The sequence below is a fragment of the Micropterus dolomieu genome, linkage group LG03 (genome assembly GCF_021292245.1).
Source record: "Micropterus dolomieu isolate WLL.071019.BEF.003 ecotype Adirondacks linkage group LG03, ASM2129224v1, whole genome shotgun sequence".
Taxonomy (NCBI): domain Eukaryota; kingdom Metazoa; phylum Chordata; class Actinopteri; order Centrarchiformes; family Centrarchidae; genus Micropterus; species Micropterus dolomieu.
The window spans coordinates 9,791,255-9,813,054 of NC_060152.1; the positions used below are offsets into that span (position 1 = coordinate 9,791,255).

General features: G+C 40.3%; 1 protein-coding gene and 1 long non-coding RNA gene across 4 annotated transcripts in view; one reads left to right on the forward strand and one right to left on the reverse strand.

Annotated features, from left to right (window-relative positions):
- The window catches only part of LOC123968353, a 24,542-nt gene extending 7,971 nt beyond the window's left edge, over positions 1 to 16,571 (reverse strand). Inside the window, exons 1-2 of one of the 3 annotated variants that reach the window (XR_006824444.1) lie at positions 15,967 to 16,571; positions 462 to 552 (exon numbers count right to left, since the gene is read on the reverse strand). This is a non-coding gene — a long non-coding RNA (uncharacterized LOC123968353). Of the gene's footprint in view, positions 1 to 451; positions 553 to 15,966 lie in introns of all 3 variants that reach the window. The other 2 variants (XR_006824442.1, XR_006824443.1) reach the window with 2 other exon arrangements.
- Positions 16,572 to 17,758: 1,187 nt separating this feature from the next.
- myom3 (myomesin 3) overlaps positions 17,759 to 21,800 on the forward strand; it is a 41,505-nt gene continuing 37,463 nt past the window's right edge. Inside the window, exons 1-3 of the mRNA XM_046044503.1 lie at positions 17,759 to 17,855; positions 21,257 to 21,397; positions 21,480 to 21,641. Coding sequence (XP_045900459.1) covers positions 17,759 to 17,855; positions 21,257 to 21,397; positions 21,480 to 21,641 — 400 coding nt within the window. The remainder of the gene's footprint in view (positions 17,856 to 21,256; positions 21,398 to 21,479; positions 21,642 to 21,800) is intronic.

Below are 21,800 nucleotides of genomic sequence, written 5' to 3' on the forward strand. Positions count from 1 at the left end.
CATCCCTTTATGGCCACCATGTACCCATCCTCTGATGGCTACTTCCAGCAGGATAATGCACCATGTCACAAAGCTCGAATCATTTCAAATTGGTTTCTTGAACATGACAATGAGTTCACTGTACTAAAATGGCCCCCACAGTCACCAGATCTCAACCCAATAGAGCATCTTTGGGATGTGGTGGAACGGGAGCTTCGTGACCTGGATGTGCATCCCACAAATCTCCATCAACTGCAAGATGCTATCCATCAATATGGGCCAACATTTCTAAAGAATGCTTTCAGCACCTTGTTGAATCAATGCCACGTAGAATTAAGGCAGTTCTGAAGGCGAAAGGGGGTCAAACACAGTATTAGTATGGTGTTCATAATAATCCTTTAGGTGAGTGTATATATATATATATATATATATATATATATATATATATATAAATAAATAAAACAATACATACATACACACACCTTTAGGCTGCACTTGTGATACTGCCCAGCCGCAGGCTCTGCAGTACATTATTCAACGGCCCAAGCCTCTCAGCAAACACTCAAAGGGAACCTAAATAAAGGAAAGAGAAAAATAAGATGGCAAAAGCAGAAGTTGTCATCTGAACACCATGAAATGGGGAAATTTCCCAGCTTACAAACAAAAGAAAACGAGAAGTCATGTCAATTTGCATTGCGATTTGTAAGATGGCTTGTTGAAAGTAATGCCTGAGGCTAGATGTTAGCAGCAGCGGTAGTTATACACCTGAGTAAATATACAGTCCTGGCAGATCTAAACAACCAAAAAATATTTATCCTTTTCAATGGGGCTACGTTGTACTGTAATGTACTTTACTTCAACATTAGGCAAAATCATGCTGTATAAGTGATGATCTACTGACACAAGTATACCAAGAATAGCCTTCAAACTTAAAATATCCTGTCACTGCTGTTGTAATTACTCTTGTTAAAAGAGCAACAGTCATCTGTAGACAAAGGCTGAGCAAAAATTAATGCTTCTCTGGTTACAGCTTCATTGCCTCAAGTGACCTTGTCACCAACAACAAATGCCCCTCTCCTGTTTAGGGGGGTGCACATAGAAAAGGTCAACTCAGTTTATTGTTGGTGCTTTAAATGGGAAGCTCATGCTTTAGTGTTGGCTTACACACTATTGTCTTTGTGTGCGTGTGCATGCATGGGTATGACTATGCGCCCATGATAAGGAGACTACTCTACATCCTCACAGGAAGAGACAGCAAATGGCTCTCCTTATTGTTTTAGAATCACTTTACTGTATGTGCCTAGTTGCTGCTCTTTATGTCGGGTTCATCATGTGCAGTTTGTGTTCCAGTTGGAACACAAACAGCTCAACCACAAGTTGACTCAAACGGAAAAAATGGAACATTGCATATGATTGCATGCTATGATGCCTCAACAATTAAAATTGCCATTGTACCATGAACAACTTCCTGGCTCAGATCCAAAACCCTTTGGCTTGTAAACACCACACAGTCAGCATTTGCCTGTGCTTACATCTGGAGCCCATGTTCCTCCCGATTATGTTATCTGCCTGTAGACAATAGCATGCATGTATGTACACCAGTGATGAAAAGAGGAACACTGACAGAGCAGAAGCAGCTGATGATGGTATTACCATTGCTCGCACAAAACGGTCACTGCCCTGGTTGGATATGGATTTGCACCTAACATGTGTGAGCGTGCAATGTGTCCAATATCAACAGAATTTTAGTTTAAAACAATAAAAACATTTTAAGTAGTCACTGTTTGGATGTTAATGAGTCACTGTCCGGTCTGCCTTCAGTCCAACTTAAGAGGGCAAAAAAGTAGAGCTCCTCGGCCTCTCGTTTCTCTGCTACCTCTTCTTTGCCTCCTGCCACCACTTTACCTTCCCTGTCTCTGTCTGGGCAGACTGGGTGTGAAATCGTTGTCATCAGTTTAACAATAACCAAATAAAGCAGCTTACAAGTTACATAGTTTGCTTACCAGATCACTATAAAGAAAAAAAACTGGAGGAGGAGGTGAAATGCTTTCCCCACTATTTGTTTGGAACATGTGGCCAGAAATTACACACGGTACCTTTGAAAACATTGCACCATGTGTGTCCTGATAGAAAACAAACTATAGAGACTACATTCTCAGTTTAATTACCAGCAGTTGTGTAACAAAACACTGACAGCGCTGTCACTGTAACCGATATCTTGTTATTGTTAACTCATCTTTTGTCTGGCAAGAGAAGATGGTTGAAATTACAATCTGAATCTGCAAATTCCATTATAATATTTTAGAAAACACTTTAGTTTATACCAGTGACAAATCTGCTGTGCCACACACAATGGACCACCCTTGGTGGCTTACCCCTGAGCTGCAGAGATTGACAGAGGGTATTTGTGCAACAAATATTGACATTGTATTTCAAAGAGGGTCTGTCTTTCATGTATCCCCATGTCTTTGCAATTTATGTAATTTTGTTTGATTCTGGTTTGTCACTGTTTACCTTGCTAGTTGTTCACAACTGAAGAGGCAAAACAAAAATCCATTAAAGCTGTTTTCCGTCTGGAGATAAGATAAGAGTTGCCAGTTTTAAACTGAATCCCTGGAGTGCTTGAATAAATGAAACCATATGTATTTTATGTTTGCCTACATTTCCGGGGCTCTCTCTGATGTATGGCCACCTCTGCTGTTCAGACAGAGAATTGGAGACCCACTGCTGCTTTCTAGTGGCAGAGGAGAATAATGAACTAGATCTGATGAAGTTGAGGTTGATAATTTATCATAGGCCGTGACCAAATTAATAGGCATGCTAATATGAATTCTCAATACTTCCATCAACAGAATAAATAACTAAAGGATGACATTGGAAAATATCTATTTTCTAATCTCTCACCTGTGTCATTGGATGATATGCAAGATAATCCAGCTTTGTTTTATTTTTCCAATGTTCTCTGAATGAACAGCGAAGAGGAAGCCTCCTACTCTGATTTCTATCCCATCATCCCGGCTGACCTGATGTCCGTCAAGGAGATCCTGAACATGGACAACTTCCCCCGCCACAGGACATGGTGAGATAAGATTTATCAAAATATATGGCAGATGTTTTAGTTGATCATCAACAAAGTCTGAACAATATCAATTAGGTTTGGGTGGTATCTATTTACTTATACCTTCTTACATCCTGAAATTTCACTGGGGTTTAAGGTATATGCAATATTTTTGCAAAAAAATAAAAAAAAAATAAAAAAAATAGAAAAATGAATGTATGCATGTATGACATCTATCTTTCAATACTGTGTGTGTAATATGCAATTAGCCTACTTAGACAGGTCTGCTGGGTTTAAATAATTATGGTCCATGGAATAATTAATTGAGAGGGAAAAAGCACACCACTTCCTCCTTCTGGAAGACCTGATGACACTCGTTGCTGCAGTGGATACCGATCACTGGGCTGAGAGGAGTGGATGTGCACATAGCTTTGAACCAGTGCTGGCTGGCTCACGGTTATCATCCACACTAAAACCAAAATAATCCCAAAACAGGGGCAGAGGGATTTTTCTTGTTTACTAGTCCTGTAACTAGGGCTACAGCTAACAATTTTAGTAATCGAGTATTCTACAGATTATTTCATCGATTCATCAATGCATCATTTAAGAAGTATCCCCACCACCACACCCCTCCTTGCCCCCACCTGATTCCGGGATCAGCTGTGTAAGTTAACTCATGACTGTGACGTTATAACCCAAATTCACGGCCCAACCAGGCAGAGAACAACAAACACACATGTATACATTTATAGCTGAGATTGCGGCTTACTTTTGCTAGCCTTCAACTGAACAATCAATCATGATTTTAGTTAAATGCTAAAGTTTCCGTTAATGTTACCATGTCTGTGGTCTGCTCCGTGGACATGATGCTACGGTGGACAGACTGTAACATTCCACAGTTGTTGTTTTCTTTTAGCTTGAAATAAATGGATAAATGGACAATTTAAATGGATTAAATGAAGAATCTATGCAAAATATTTGAGTCAATGCTTTTTAGTAATCGATTTAATCGATAAATCGTTTCAGCCCTACCAATAACATTACACTACCACTCATCACTATCTAGTAGCTACTTTTTGTGCAAGGAGTGTGTGATTGAGCAGGAGAGAGCACGCGGCAGAGAGAATGCAGTGATGCAACGGTACAAAATTGACTTTTATTAATTTATTTGTCCAATTTAATATCTCGTTGCTCATCTCCTTCATGTCTTCGGTCATTGCTCAGCCCAGTGCATATCCTCCCAAGGTAGCTAACGAGTTTGGAAACCCAACAAATGCTGTTCTGGCCCTCTCCACAGCTGCAGCAGTGGCACAGACTCTGCTCATGGTGTGGATGACCATGCTGCAGCGCAACTTGTGTCCCAGCTTCCCAAGCAGATCAGAAAAGGACTGCTTCAGCACAACCATTTGCATCTGGCTTCACACACTTTCTCCAAATATGTGGAAACGGCTTTGGAGACATTGAGCAGAAGAGGCATCAGGGTTTTATTCTTTCTGGACGATCTGATCATGATGGCATCCTCCGAAAAGAGCGTAGCACTTCACACGGTGGGGCTTGTGAAACGCCTGTTGCTGCTAGGATTTGTCATAAACAAGTGAAAGAGCTCTGCCCTTTCCTCCCAGTCAATAATTTATCTGGGAGTGCATCTGGACTCATCCAGCATGAGTGTGACGCCATCTCCAGCCAGGCTAGAAGCGTACAACTCTCTCCAGCTGTGCATCATGCCTCACAAAGTGGTGACAGCTCTGTCTGTGATGTGCCTGCTGAACATGATGCCAGCTAGTCATGTAGTCCCTTAGGATCTTCTCGACATGAGAAAAACCCAGAAATGGTTCAGCTGCCTCTGCTTCGACCAAATATGTCACAGTAGACGCAGTCAGACTGGATGGTTATCCCCTCGGGAGAGCTACGTCACACATATCTGACACAATTGCATGTCTCCTTGAATGGGGAAGAATGTGTCAGTCTCAAGCTGCTGGAGGAAAGTGGCCAGAGGCTTCATTTCTCCACATAAACTGCCTGAAGAGGTCTACAGTGCTGAAAGTGTTAAAACACGTGGTGGTGAGGACAGACAACCGGACAGCTGCTGCTTATATAAATTGCTTGAACTGAGCCGCATATCTGATGTCACATGTCAAAACGAGTAGAGGCTGAATCCCACACTAATTCAAATGTTGTATAGCAGTATTTTATATGATTAAAGTTGACAATGGCATGCTTAAATTGCCGTGCTAGAATCTACTAATGTTATCATTAGCTCTGATAGGGTTGTGTGTAAAGCTCTTTTTTTTTTCCCAACATGTAGTCTATTAAGATAAACACATAAAAAGAGTAACTTCTTATTGTATACCGGTATACTAAAAGTGCTGCATCAGAAATACTGTTTATTTATTTTTAACAGCAGTAAGTACTGTAATACAGAGTAGAAAAAATATCTTCATTAGAAACAAAGAGCAAAGAATTACGGTAGCTCCCAGGGCTCAATGAGGAATATTTTTTTGAGGACTACTTTGCGTTACCTCGGAATATGTTTTGCGTTCCCTCGCAATACCTGTCTTCTTCCGTTAGCCTACTTCTGAGCCATATGCTCAGCTGCTCTCAGCGCAACACTCCAGCTTATTGAATTTTACTTTGAACAGAGAATTTCCTATGTTGATATAGTAGCCTGCTACTGCTCAATAGGCATATTTATGTAGGCTTTAATCAAAAAGGACCAGGCACCACGGTGGGTGATCGTTCCAGAGGAGAGGGAAGACAGCCGGGATAGAGCCATGCTGGCCCAGCTTGGACGTAAGGCTGCTCCCAGTAAATGTCCGGTCTGGAGGAGATGGGACTCATGCTGCCAAACACCGGAAAATTGAAGACTGTTAAGCTGACATCTTTACGCAGACCTGCCCCCATCAATGTCCTGGAGCATGCAGCGGGCACACAGTGTTCTGTCAGAGCGCAAGGCTCTGCCAAGATGAGAGGAAGCGGATTCTGTGTTTACATCAGTGATGCTTGGTGCTTAAACAGTCAAAGTGGATGGACACTGTTTCCTACATGTCAGACTTCATATGGAGGCTACATATCTCACATTATGCAATCCTGTCCACTCACTAGCCTATAGGCTAAATGTTCATGCTGCTACGGCACTTCCACACTGTTTACATAGCCGACTGTTATTAGGCTGCTCCCGCTACTGGCTTATATTTCAGAAGCTTGTAGCCATCAGGGCTCCGCTAATGTTAAGTAGCCTACTTCTGATGCAGCTATTATTTAAATAGGTTAGAAATAGGCTATACAGGTGAACATACTTCAGATTTGGGGTTGCACTATTAGGCTACGCACTTTATAATGCTCCAGCCCTGCATGCCATTCTCACTGCCCTGACAGTATACAGATCAGCTGTCTCGTCTAGTGTCATACTGTAAATTACCGTCGTATTTGTGCGGGCCTGACTAATAGTGAAAAGCTCATAAAATAACCTCCTGAAGATGCATTAAAAATCACAAATGATTCAAACTAACTTTGGTTTAATGACTGCTGCATTAAACAATAAATGCCATTCTTTCTTTTGACTGGCCAGCATGTCTATTTTTTGTTTTGTGTCTTGTAAGTTGAATAGGCTATTGTGACTTTGTTTTTAACACATTGGACCGCGAGAAATGGCGTTATTCGGTATGTGGATCAAGACCTTGCAACTCACATTATGCAATACTGTCCACTCACTAGCCTATAGGCTAAATGTTCATGCTGCTACGGCAAGGTATTGCGAGGGAACGCAAAACATATTGCGAGGTAGTGCAAAACATATTGCGAGGTAGTGCAAAAGTAGTCTTCAAAAAAAATTCATAGTCCTCAAAAAAATATTCCTCACTGAGCCCTTGGAGCCACCGTAAAGAATAACTTATTTAGTCTAAGAAAAAATCCACAATTAAGGCAACAGGATTAAAATTTTATGAAGGCCTCTCAGTTTTGGACACTTTGGATTGTTTGTTATGCATCTGCATTTCCTCAGAGCTTTCTGACTGGATTTATATTTATCATCATGAAGCTCTTGTAGCTCTGAGTAACTGAATACGTCCACCTGAAACCAGTATACAGGTTTTTATGTTCCATATTATTTCCATACAAACGCATCTCCTGCTTTCATACATGGCATGATTACTTTTACAAAAATAGAATTAATTCTGGAAAGGTAGTGATTTGACGATATGATCTGACACAAGGGCAGCCCTGCTAGTAGTAACATGTTGTCCCTTAATCATAAAGACATCTGTAATTTTACAGCATTTAAGGGCACTTTCCTCTGTCTCTTGTTCTCCTGTGCATTTTTTCTCTCCACACTGGCTGGCCACACACACTCATGCACTGGTTGACCGCTGTGTTGGTGGTCCAGTGGTCAGTCATCAAGTTTAATCTCCACATCAGCGTCTTCTTGTTTACTGTGTTGTCAGTCAAGGTAGGCTTTACAAATGGACCAATGAGCAAACACTATGTGCAGGTAGTACTCAAGGGAGTTGTAGCGTCATAGTGTCAAATTGCAATTTGTTTGTTATTTCAGTGCCTTTTGAAAAAAAGACTAAAATTTTTCGTGTGTTAATGTGCCCTGAATTTAGGGGCGTAAACATCCCAGATGTTACATAAAATCTAGCATTCGCCTGTTTTTCGGGGGTATTTTGGATGTGTGAGATTTACATATGAAGGAGGAAACAATAGAGACTGAGGCTCACGATATGTCCGTTACATGCACTGAATTCTTTTTTATTCAGCTATGCTAAGGAAAATACATTTTACATTTACATTTAAGTCTTTAGAATATGGTGTGTAAGCCAGGACATCTCTGCAGCATGACGATATTTTATTTTAAATGGTAATTGACACACATATCAACTTTAACAAATATTATACCTCCTGCCATTTGAAAATTGCAGTAGGCCATGTTGAGCTTTTCATAAAATTTCTATTAATTGTTAAACCCTACTGCAGATGATTTATAATGAAAATAATTATTAGTTGCGATCCAACTCCTAATAGCCAAGCTTCACAACAAAGAAATCAAGTAACACCATGGGGAAAAAACAAATGGAGATCTCCATCTGCAGCTTCAGCTTGGGCACATTATATTTATTTCTTATTCTGGATTCTTTTGTGGGAATAAAAATGGCAACAACAGTGGATGAGTCTCTTCTTCTCAGGCTGAACCAAAGACTATAAAGCAAGCCTCCACTTTTCTCCAGAGGACTTCCTTCCTGGATGATCTGTGCTCATCATAAAATTCTGCCTCTCCATCAGTAGTCACCACCACATCCTCTCTCTCCGCTTTATTTGAGAAAGTCGAGTGGGTCAAGTTTCACTGGTGCTTTGCCCTGCAAGCCATTGACAGCACAAGAGTTTTTATGCCAATAGAGAGTCTCAATAAACAACAGAAATCAAGGCTCTTTCCTCACTCTCATCTGTCTGTAAAAAGACCAGCTGGGGACTTGTCCCATCATTTGCTGTCTCACGGATGTCATAAAACCAATAAGCCATAATCATTCAACTGAGTCTTACAGTGAAACCTTTGTATTTGTATTTTTGTTTTGATGGTGAAGAAGAAGGAGCCCCACATCTTATTGGTAGAAAGTAGTGCTAAAACGATTAATTGTTAAATAGATTTTAAGTAAATTAACAATCTGTGGTCGTTGGTCGGACAAAAATGTATAATGAAGACATCAACTTAATTAATTGTGACATAACAAATGTATAATCAATTAATCAAGAAAATTATTGAAAGATTAATCACATCATAATGAAATAATCACTATTTGCAGCCCTGGAAGAAAGACAAACTCTACTCTAAACTTATCTAAAAAGAGTTAATAGCCCAGGACATATCCATTATATGTCATTACCATAAGAAGTAACCGGTCAACTGAAAAATTACCAGACAGTAAGCACTTGGCTGGTAGCTGAACTTAATTTCCTGCCAGTACACGAAGTACTGAACTTATTAGTGAATCAGAATCTGAGAGGATTTTGTTGATGACATGTGTGAGCAATCTTTTACTTTTTTAAGTGTCTTATGAACATGTTGCCAGGACAGGATTACTGCTCAGCTGTCATGGAGACGATGTCATATATCTAAAAATAAGTCCCAGAATAGAGAGGTTTAGGTCACCAAGAACTGGAAGCAAGAGGATTGTTGCCTCTTGTGACAGGATTTGCTTTACCAAAATCCCTTTTCTACTGGAGGGGCAACTTCCCCAGTCTGGGTCACATAGTATCTGTGTTCAACTGCCTTATTAACACTGTCACATTTGGAGGCTTAGTGGCAGCCTGTTTGCTGTTCTCTTCTATCCGTCCAGAAATTGATTAGACTTTTGTTGTGTCAAAAAGGATTTGACATATCTGGTGTGTGTATACGTCTTCATCAATGCAAAAAACAACAACAAAAAAACCCCCAGATTCTTTCATCTAGTTTTTTTCTGGTAAGTTGCTGGTTAACATTGGATAGATGAACAGACGGAAGTCACAATGAGTACTGAGGGAGAAGGTGGGTAATGGTAGAAGATAGAGTTGCCAAGGAGGGAAAGTGAAAAGGCGGGGAGGTCACTGAGGGTGCAATCACACCCTCTTGAAAGACAAAACACATCTGACAGTAATGAGTCTCAGCTGCAGTGATGTGGCCGTGCCAACTTGACATCACATTAGGTGCCCTCTCCCATGCCACTACCACAACCCTTCTTTTCGTCAATGAGCAGTGTCTGCTCAGCTCAAATTCCTCAGTCTTGTCTCACCTCAATTTGTCCACCTGTTAAAGCCCTCTACTTTCTAAATGTGAGCAAGGTCAGTTCACTCTAAAGCAAACCGCCAATCTTACCCCACTTAGAAGTGCTGAGACGAATATGGTGTGGATGGATTTTTTAGGATGGAGGCTAGATATCTAATAATGCTGGAGATGATTGACTCCTCCCAGGATAAGAGAGGAAGGACGGAAGGATGAAGTTGAAAGCTCTAGAGGATTGGCACACTATTTCTGGAAGGCCTGAGTATTGCAAGATGGGGGAGCATGACATTTGTTTTGATTTGTGTGGAAATGAATGCGCCAGTTCCTTGCTTGGCTCCAATTGGACATTAATATCAGATTCACATAATGGTTTTTCTGTTTTCTTCTTCTTCTTCTTGTGGTAAGGGGTAAATTATGCAGCTGACTTATTCATGCCAGGTTTGTCTTGGCAGGAGGGGTTTGCTGTTCTTTGCACCAACAAGTAATATTAAAATTTCCATTTGGAGCAATAATTAAGCCATAAACCCTGTCATACCCACTGACTTGATGTGTTCCAGTGGTTCATTCCCTCAAGGCTTAAAATCTGAGAGCCCAGAGATTAAAAACACTAAGAGACACACACTTTATTAAATGAGTTTGTGGCAGAAAAAGTCAAAGCCGTGTTTCTGAGTGCCTATGAGTGTGAGTATGTGTGGGCATGCACTTGTCTGCATATGCATGCACATATTTATTTGCATATTTATTCATGCTGTTTGTGCATTTCGCTGAATTATCACAAGCATTTGTAGGGCCATTCATGCTCTAGTGGCCATCAAAGCTCAGAGAAGTGTTTGTGAATATTTAAGATTCTGTCTCCTCTGTTTGTTGTGGCAGTGTGTGTGTGTGTGTGTGTGTGTGTGTGTGTGTGGGGGGGGGGGGGGGGGTGTGTTCAAATAATTAAGCCCTGGGGACTATCAATCAAAAGATGGTTCAGGCAACACACCCCGCTGGCGATGTGTGTGTGTGTGTGTGTGTGTGTGTGTGTGTGTGTGTGTGTGTGTGTGTGTGTGTGTGTGTGATATGAAAATGCTGTCTTTAAAAAACGCAAGCAAAATGTGCAATGCCATGTAGTTATGGATATATTCAAACGTACAATATACCTAACACATGTATATGTTGTAGACCACAAGAGGGCTTCACTGACGTCTGTAAGAAACTTCTGGTTTTGTTTAACAGCCTGTAAAATGAGCCCAGAGCGCAGGTTCAGCAGCTGTCCAGATACAATTTTTTTTTCTTTTGAGTGAATAGACTATTACAAACCGCCTGCCCTCTTAGTGGCAACCAACTTGATGAGAGGGATGTCAACAGGGTTACCCACGCTGCGACACAGAAACTTCTTGAACTGTCCACACCTAAAGGAGTCTTGGAGAGGTACACATCACCATGTGAGAGATTTTAGAGAACCAGCACCGCATCTCTTCACAGTGATGTGATTCAACAGTGGCAGCGAGGCTTGATTTTCCACCGATAAAAGACAGACTGTGCTGATGTGAAATGACACGCTGGTTTAAATGGAGCAACAAACCACCAACATCATCACTGAGCCTTTTAAACGACAAACTGCCAAATATCAAAAAACTAGCATTTGTCTGCAAATGGACCGGGACAGAAAGAAACGTTTGTGCCAAAAAAAACAAAACGAAAGAAAAATCAATGTAAAATTGCCGTTTTGCTTCTCTCACAGGTCGATCCGTGTTGTTACAAACCATGTTCAAACCTTTGTCTGAATTGCTGTCTCTGCTCTTGTCGCCACCTCTGATGGAGGTCTGAATTGTTTTGACAGCCTACTCAAAATTTTCAAGTGAAGCTAATTACTTCGCGTCTAGTTTTGGTTGAAAATATTTTGTGCAGCTGAAAATAAACACTTCAAATGTGCATAATTAACACACTTACAACAATTGTTAAACTGTGTGTGTATATATATATATATATATATATATATATGAATTGTACATTTGAATGTTGCTGCTATGTGTTCTGCATCTGCATTCACCACCCTTAGTAACTAAAACAGGAAGTACAATTACACAATTAACAGAAAAAAAAACAATAGACCTGAATATATAAACCTTTGTGCTGTGTTCCAACAGGGACATCCTGAAGGAAACTCTGGATGCTGATGAAGAGTATCACAGAGACAAGTGGACCATGTTTGGGAATGAGGCTGAGAAGGTAGAGTTGGATGTGATCAGGAACCAGCATCTGTTACGCACACGCGTTGACAGAATGGCCCTTCGCAATCAGGTACAAGTCAAGTTCAGTGACCTATAAAAAGGACTGCCTTGTATTCAGCTTTGTTAACACACTTGTTAATCATGTTCTCAGCCACGCAACATCAAGGTTTGAGAGTTAGCAGGTTTTACAGCAGCGGTGAGATGATTTATTGGGATGAAAACTTACAGAATCTTACGTTTCAGTGATATATAGCTGAATGATTACCACTGATTTAAAATATATATCATGGACTTCATCACAAACTAACCTCAAGTGTTTACCTCTACACTGCATTTAAACTATCTAGTATTAACAATTAAAATTTTTTACAAGTTATTCGTAAAAATGTGATGAAGACTTGTCTACAATTTCTTAGAGATTGGCTGCAGAGTGGATGTTAAGACAGCCCCATGAAAAAATATCTATGTTTTTTAGTGGTTGGTGCAATATATGTATTTTTCACTTCTTCTTTACTGCAATGTTTCTCCTGTACATAACCACAATCATATTATCCAAAATATTTGCAGTTTATAAATGCTGGGGTTGTTTTGTAAGTCTCCTCCAGAACCTAAATTCAAAGAATGAAGAGAGTTAATTAAGTTGAGAGGGGATAAGGCACCACAAGTATGCTACAGCCAACAGTTTATTTTTTGTTTCCTTAATTTGTTTCTCTTATTCTGTTTTAATGAGTTGAGAAACAGTTCTACACTCGCTATAGAAAACAAATAAAGTGTACTTTAAGAGATACAGAATGTATTTATCAGCACATAATACATGTCATCTTATCTGCAAAATCAATTTATTTAATTGTTTAAACACTTTGCCTTTCCTGAATCTATTTGTGCTCCAGGCAGAAAAGAAGGCATCTGCCCACATGAAGTACCTAGAGCGTCTGAGTCAGAGGGCTCCAGACTTTCCTATCCCTCTGAGGGCTCATACTGTCTGGGAGGGCATGACGGTCAAACTCTCCTGCACCATCCAGGGTTGTCCACCCCCAAAGGTCACATGGTAAGAAGAACTTCTGTCTGTGCTGCACTCAATTCTCTTGGCCTCCGTTGGCCCGTAATTTTTCAGACGTTTCTATTAAATTCTATTGCTTGGGTCATAGCGCAAACTGGTGTCATTGTAATTTAGTTTCTCGGTTGGTTGGAGTGGGTTAGAGAAGAAAAAGAAACATGACTCAAAGTCATGACTTTCAAGGAACGACACAAGGTCTATAATGATGTGCACTCCTAAAATTTTGTTACTTAAACACTGTATCAGAGCTGACACTATCAGCTGATTCGTTGATCAGTGAATCAAATTTCTAATTGACAACAAATTCAATAAATAACCATTTAAGCCATTTATCAGGTCTTGATTATATCTTTTGCTGCTTTTTTCACTGCTACTTATATCACTGCAAAATATTATTTGTTTTTTTGGACCGTCGAATACAACAAACAATTGGAAGATACCACTTTTGGCTGTGGACCGTACTCTGACCTTTAATAAACCATTAGTTGCAGCCCTACACTGTATGCTTTATTCATGACTCATCTACAATGTATGTCATGCGATCATTACAAGTATAGAGTGTGAGAGATAAGGAGGTAGGTTAGGTTATAAACCCGCGTATGCAAATGATTGAATATAAAGACAGATTAAAAGCCCATGAGTCGCTTGCAAAAAAAACAAGAGTCATGATCCTACAGTTCTGAACCCTGAGTTGAATATCACCCTCTGTATTAATATGAAATTACCTGTGTTAATTCAGGCAACACGCCAAACTGTCGACCTTGATACTTGAGCTGCTTAGAGACTAGCTGATGAATAGGCCATGTGTGCTCAGTATTCATGAACCTAAGCTGAGATCCAGATAACCGGAGGCTCATGGGTTTCAGCATCCCATATGGGACTCATTGAGCCAATTGGGCTGCAAAAGGCTGCCCTCAACAGTGCCCACTGCCCAGCACAAGACAGAATGAGAGATCAAAGCCCCCCTCTGGCTGTTATAGATTCAGCAAAAACTAACATTTGATTAGTGAAAGACGTGCATTACTTTGAACAGACTCAGATATATTTCTAACTTCCTGCCTCAGGTACAAGGATGGTCTGCCACTGAGGATGTCTGCCCAACCATGGAATTACTGTCTTGAACAAAAATTTGGTCTTAACTCACTGGAGATTAGAAGGTAGGTCACTCACTCAAATCCCTAATTAAAGCTCAAAATCTCTGCAGAAAACTGTATGAACATGACACAGGGTGTGTAAGATGGGGCATGTGTGAATAGCACGACCTTGCAACGGATTGACTGGGAATAAAATTAAACATTTACAAAACATGTGGGTGAGGTTAGATAATGGAGAAGTTATGAGATAAAATGTGTTAAACTGAGAAATAAATGCTGGTGTTATTTTGTAAGTCTGCTCCATTACCTAAATTCAAACACTGAAGAGTCAATTATGTTGAAAGGTCTGCTAGTGCAATAAAAGAACAGATATGTAACACTATAGACACATTTTTATTTAAGCGCCATCTTCAACCGCTTCCAGTTTTTACAGATACATGCACCTCTCTATCCTTAGGTGCTCTCCTGATGATGCTGGAGAATATAAAGTGGTAGCCAGAAGTCCTCTGGGTGAAGCTATGACCTTTGGAACACTTGTGGTGAACTGTGAGTGGCGTCCTGTTTCATATCAGCTCCACCTTGCAGGAAAACCATTATGACTAATACAAAGATGGGTTACAATGCAAGGACTGAAATACCAGAGTTCAGTCTCAGGCTATAAACTGGTAATGGGACAGTGAGAAGCCACATGATTAAAGGCCATATAACCTGTCCAAAGAGCATATTGGTGCAGAATTTCAATCATTTGAAAAATTTCATCTCCTTAAAAACATGTAGGGGTGAGCATCAACAACTGCATTTAACATGTACCATTTAAACTCCCCACACAGCTCAAAAACTTTATATATTGATGACACTGCCCCCCAGTGGATTTGTTGTTTAGGCTTGATAAAGGTTCAAGCATAAAGAGACAACAAAGCTTACTCACTTTGTACACATTTATTTATTCTGTCATCTTTTATGGTTACAAGAACCTGAATCGCATAACTTGCATTTAAGTGGAAAGTGTTACTTCTCAATATCAACACTTAGATATTTGTAGAGTAATACAATAAGGAAATTCCAATTTAGTGATGTACACTGATATTTAAAGCATAAAGCAAAATGTCCTGAATGCAACAAAATATATTTTGAAAAGGCTCTATTGACATGTCATTTCATTTCGTATTGAATTTTGTTTTGCACATTATTAAACCTTCATTTAACCAGTAAGGACACTTAAGAACAAGTAGTTAGTTCCAATGATGGCCTGGCAAGAGGCGAGTAGGAATAAGGCAAGACAGAAATTCAGAGTCAAGGCAATAATGTTGCTTGTGAAGGATGCACACGCATGTGTATTTGGAAATGCCCATGATATTGTTCTTAAAAGCTGTCAGAGAAATAAATAGGTCTAGTTGTATTGTTGTTTGTACATCATTGCAGTCTTAACATTGCATTACATAAGATTAAAGAGAGAAGTCGGTGAAATCTCAGTGAAAGGATAAAAAGCATTTAAAAAATGAAGCACCAACAAGGTTTACAGACAAACTTAAAGACTGTTGACATGAACTTGAAAGAACAACCAAACAGCAAGGCGATCAAAAGCACTGACCAAACCAGAGACCAAATTACTGAAAACACACAGGCCCAGTAGCAACACAACACAGAGAGCAAAACACACGCCCTATGTGTGCACCCTACTCACTACCATCCACAATTCAACATCACTGACTGCAACAGTGTTGACAAAAATCCATAAGCAGAGATATGTAGTTGCGTGCAGAGTTACAAGCAACCGCCACAGTTTAAATAAAGAAAGCAGCGAGCTTACTCACCATTAGTTGCAGTCAGCTAGCGTTGGAGTTGAATTAACAATTGTTAATTAACAATATCAATTAATAATTGATATTCGTCAGACATCTCTCGCAGGTAAGGAAGGGCTCTCTCAAAAGTCAGCAACGAACCATCTGTGAAGCGTGGCTCCTGGATGTCCAGTGAAAATGTTTGTCAAAACCCTACAGACAATATGCAGCATATCTTCTTGACATTATATTCCAATCAGCAGTTGTCTTTAAACCCTCACATGTGAGCGCTTTGTACTTTTGTATAAACATGTGGGAGACGCTGTAAATAAAACGAAGGCCTAAACTGGTGGCACCGTCGGGCTGTGGAAACGTGTAACGTTAAACGGTTCTTCGTTAGCCGCTGAGGTGTTAGCTTCGGTGGGCAGCAACTCCACTGATTTTCCTCACTTGTGGCACTCCCCTCGGGCTGAATTGTTTCCGAAGGTGCTTCAACATCTTGCCTCCCTACTGCTAGCATAAACTCCGAGTCACAATAAGGAATTAAGCTAAAATAATTACGAAATAAACTGTGTGATGTTAGCTATCTAACTATCTATGATTATCCCTCAAGTGAAATCGCGCTGGTATCAATTTAACCGAAGCCCCGCCCCCTATCTTGGAATGATTTTGCATTTTCTGCATTTCAATTAGGCTCCCATTGAATTACCAAAAATCACAAGCCCTAATCTCAGAATTATAACAATAAATCGACCAGACTATTTACTAAAACTATTAAAATTGTTAACTGGTTGGTTGAACATGAACCACCTTGAAAAGTGTTGAGTTATGTTATGTAATGTTACTTACAGATTCTAGTGTATGGAGTGCTTAGGTCACAAATAGGGGGTTCATCTGTTTCACACTGTCAGCTTTTTACAGTTTAGGTTTTATCTTTCTAAAAAGTGTAAACACCTAGCTGAAATCATAGAATGTCCTGCTCTTTACATATCTTAGTCACAGTAGTCAAATTTATGGGATCCCAGTGTTTAATTTTATGGTTAACTTTTAAATGTGAATATCAGCTGATATATTACATCAGATTTTATAGCAACATTGGTGTTGGCTTCAGAAATCCAATATTGGTCACACTATAAAATGAGCATTTACATCTTTTTCCTTTATTTTGCATGGGCATAGACATTCATTCACGCCCCAGGGTGCTGACACTGGCATGGCTAAATTGGACCAAATATCCATATCCATCCTCCATCCCTATTCTTGCAATGATTTCTAGTTTGGATGTTATTTGTACAGGGTAGTTTTGTATCCCCATTATCCGTTTCTATATAAATTTGAGATTTGCATGAGAATCAACACCAGACTGAAATGATCAGAAAAACAGATCTCATTGCAGCACTCATGCATAATGAATTATAATGAGAAGAGTGGGTGTAGTGGTGACTAATAGTCAAACATCTACAGTGAGCTTCATGGCCTCACAGCACTGTCATGGAAACATTCACAATAATAATGTTTTTTTTCTTTGCCCCTTTGAAATGTCCTACCCTTTAGTGAAAGGGCTCAGTGCTTGACGGTAAAGCTCCTTTACGTTGAAGATCAATTAGATGGTTCGGGGCTTTAATGAGACACTTCAAGGCTTCTCCTTGCCATCTATATTTTACAGGCTTTCTTCGGTTGTTAAAAATAGGTTAAAGGGAATATTAGATGTGACTTGCATAAATGTGGCACTGACAGGTTTGATTTGTCTGCTGTTTCTCTCTATCTCATACTGCTTAATTTTCACAATCTCTTTCTCTGTTCCTGTCTCCATCTCTGAACCTCCATGCCTTTCTCCAATCTGTCCTGCTCCACCGCTCTGCCACTCTGCGATTCAGCATATCAAGGTGCCGTGGCTGGTTCAGAGAGCTTGCAGACCCCCGGTAAGTTTCTCGCCAGGGCCTAATGAAAAGTGTCCCCTTTCATTTTCTCTGTCACCCTTTGAAGTTCTTCCCTCCACCGGTGAACGAGGGAGGGCTGCGTAGCTTTGAAGACTGTGACACAACACTCTGCTCTGCTCTGCTTTGCTGTGCATGCTGCACCTCATAAAGATATGGATGGATTGAAAGAGAGGAGCGTGTTGTCTGTGTTTGTTTGTCATGGGAGTTTATGTTTCTGTGTGGGTGTCCGTGTCCATGTATGTATGGGTGGTGTAAGTAAGACTGTGAGCAGGAAGCTTGCTGTAGGGATAGAAAGACTTGCTTCCAATGGAGCAGAAACGGCAGTCATGTATATTTCATTTCAGGGACAGTAGGGGATTTATTTCGTTTTGCTCCAAGCTGTGGAGCATCTTTGGCCTAGATTAGCCTCCACCATGTGTGGGGATCATGACATTTACAGCCTGTACTTGCATATAGGCTCAGCATCTGATCAGCCTAGCTATTCATAGTTTACCTTAAATGGGGAGACTGTCGTTACCAGGAAAACAACAGGATTGGCCTAAAATAACCTGTTTAAGTTGGCCTGGGTCAGCAATGTAACTTTGACAGGGGACACCACTATAAGCCATTTCCTTCTAACAGTCGACATTCATTTCTTTTGATCATGACCACAATAGTAGTAGTTCTTCTTTTAACTGTGACCACAATCGTTCCCTATTCTTAAGCAAAGTGTTAAGTGCCTACATTTAACCTAACTGTAACTATAGCAGTGGCAGATCAGAAAACAGGCATATGACTAATTTTTGTAAATGTCATATCCATTTGGAAGGCGTTAAATGATGTTGTCCTACGAGGCAAACACTAATATGGGTTGTTTGGAAAGAAATTACATAATCTATTGTTTACTATGTAGAACTTGCTGAGAATGAGACAGATTTCTTGTGATTACGTTCTCACCCTCACCATGTCACACATCACACCTGTGAGATTTATGCAAGTCCTGCTTCTTTGACTACTTAGCTTGCCCTATTGGACGTCTTTGCCTTGCAGTGTCACATTAATGTCACCATATGTCAGCAGTGACATTGATGAGTAAATCACCCTAAAAGGAAGTACTGTATTTTTGGGCAAAGCTATTAAATTAAACAGACCCAAGAGAAAAATGCAATTTTCCTTTAGATTTGGCCTTAAAGCAGCAGTTGGCAACAAAAAACATAACCTTCCGAGTCTCACTCTGCTACAGTCAGTTCTGTGGGCAGTCTTGTTTGTACTATAAGCTGTTGTTGGCAAAGGAGGGATGGGCAGTTCTTTCATTGCTGGTGGTTGTTTCTCAGACATGGTGTTTGCAAAACGTCTGAAGCCGCACGCTGTAGATATTGAGCTTGACTGAGTGAGAGCGTGAGGGGGGAAAAGTGTGCTTGACTCACTCAGGTATGGTGGATAACATTAGGAGCTATTGGAAGAGTCAGAGGAACCTGATTTCTTTCATAGATTATCTGTCTCATGTACTACTGTCAGGATATAGTGCTCCAGAGGCGTGTGACCTCTCACATGTATAGCAATTGTAAGCTTGGGATAAAAGCGTCAGCTAAATGAATAAATGTGTGTGTGTGTGTATGTATATATATATATATATATATATATATATATATATATATATACACCTACAGAAGCACTGGTATAATAATGCGTCTCTGAGATCATCACTCCTTATGCAGAAATGCTTTATGACTTTAACTATCTTGCAAATACACCAGTGCTTCCGTAGGTGCAATACAATACAAAGCATTCCCCACACACTCAGAAATTAAATGGCAATCATTCTGAATAAAGCTTTATCAGCATGTAATGCTTGGGGCCTGCGAGGATGTGCTAAAGAATTACATCCTGACATTTTTCAACTGATACTTGATTATCTCATATGAAGCAGATCATATTTTCTACCATGAATCACTCGTAATAAAAAAACAGCACTGCAACACTGGTGAGTTTATCTTAATCATCATTGCTCTCAGGAAACCAGGGATTTTACGTTTGAATGATAGGAAACAAAGATCCAAGTAGTGTGTTTTGAAAAAGCTACGTACATTCCTGTGAATGCCTGGACTGCTAAGCAGAACAAGATCATTATAAGAAACATGTCACAGCCTCTCAGATTCATCCCTGAGAATGGGATCTGACAAGACCTCGTGGCACACATATCTCTCACTTCCAGACTGTATTGCTTCAGTGCTTTGACAAGCGAGAGAATGGTGAAGGAATACCTTGTCAGGAATTGTTCACTTAAAAAAGAAAAAGTCACATCTTCAGCTTTCCTGCTGTCTGCGCCCTTCCTCCAGGGTGCGTATGTCCTGACTGTCCTTTGTCTCTGTGTGCTCTTGAATGAGGCAGAGGGTCCTTGTCTGGCTGTGCAAGTCTGCATAGGATGGTCTTTTTAGTTAATTAAGACCCTCTGGGTTGCTTTGCTACACCCTGCCATTAATGAGAGAAACCGAGGAAGGAAGTTTGTTACTGCTAGCTTGCAAGGAATAACGAAAACCTGAAGACATAGCGCAAATGTACTCGATGGAATAGAAACATAAGATCTTTTATGACGAGGTTTGGTGACAGATGTGGGGATATGAAGGAATGAGCTCTCATTTCTTATCGTCAGGAATCAACATACTTTTACCTACCCGCCACTTACCTCCAGCACATCCTCTGCTTCCTGATTCCTCTCCTCTTTACCTGCCATGCCTCTTTCCTTTGTAGCAGTCTAAAGGAGTAGCAATTTTATAGTGCACACATTCACCCAAAATTATTTCATCTGGATTTTTTTATTTATTTATTTTTTGCTGCAGTAACGCTGCGTCTGGAGTGGACCTACTTTTTCAGCACCAGTGAGGAAAGTGAATGAGTGTATATTGATGAAAAGTACTCTTCTTATAATTTTTTACTTTTCTTCAGTCTTATTGATTAATTTGCCAGTTTTCCTCCTCTTGTCTTTACTTCTACGCCATCTCCCTTCATTCCCTTTATCCTTTATCTATTCCTGTCCTAATACATTACTCTTACTATGTCCCCTCCCAACTTTGTCCTCATCCTCATCTTTTTGGGGGCGGCTGTGGCTCAGGAGGTAGAGCGGGTTGGCCGTTAATTGGTGGTTCAATCCCTGGCTCCCCCTGGTTGCATGTCGAAGTGTCCTTGGGCAAGATACTGAACCCCGAATTGCCCCTGGCGGCTGTTCCGCCAGTGTATGAGTGAGTGTGAATGTTAGTTTCCGTTTGAGGCTCAGTGTATGAATGTGTGTGACTGGTGAATGCAGATGTAGTGTAAAAGCGCTTTGAGTGGTCGAAAAGACTAGAAAGGCGCTATACAAGTACGGAGCATTTACATTTACATTTTCTCAACCCTCTCTACCCTAGCCCTGAAGCTTGAGCAAGAAGCCAAGTTTGATAACACCTTCCCCCCTACGTGGGTGAAAGAGGGTAACAGCCTCACCCTGCAATGCACTTTCGCCTCAGCTCTGCTGCCTTTCCAGCAGGAAGTCAGCTGGTTCAGAGATGGTTAAGTATTTATAGATGATTTATATGAGCCAAATGTTTGACAATTTAGATTTGTTTGTCATTTAATTTTTTCATTCGCTAGGCATCCAGCTGTGTCAGTCGAGCACTGTGGACATTAAGACAGTTGACAACAATGCCTCCATCACTTTAAGGGCTGCACACAAGGAGCATGAAGGAGTTTACACTGCCCGACTAAGGACATGGGATGAAATCCAGGAACACAGTGCTTTTGTTTATGTCAAAGGTGAGGACCAGCATGAAAATGGTTTTGATGTAACTATGGCACCTATCGTTGGTCCATTACCTATCATGTTGCACCTACCAGCACCTCTAAAGTTCAATTATTAACATCATTGTAAACTACACTATATCTATTTTGTTTAATCCATACAAAAAACTGTTT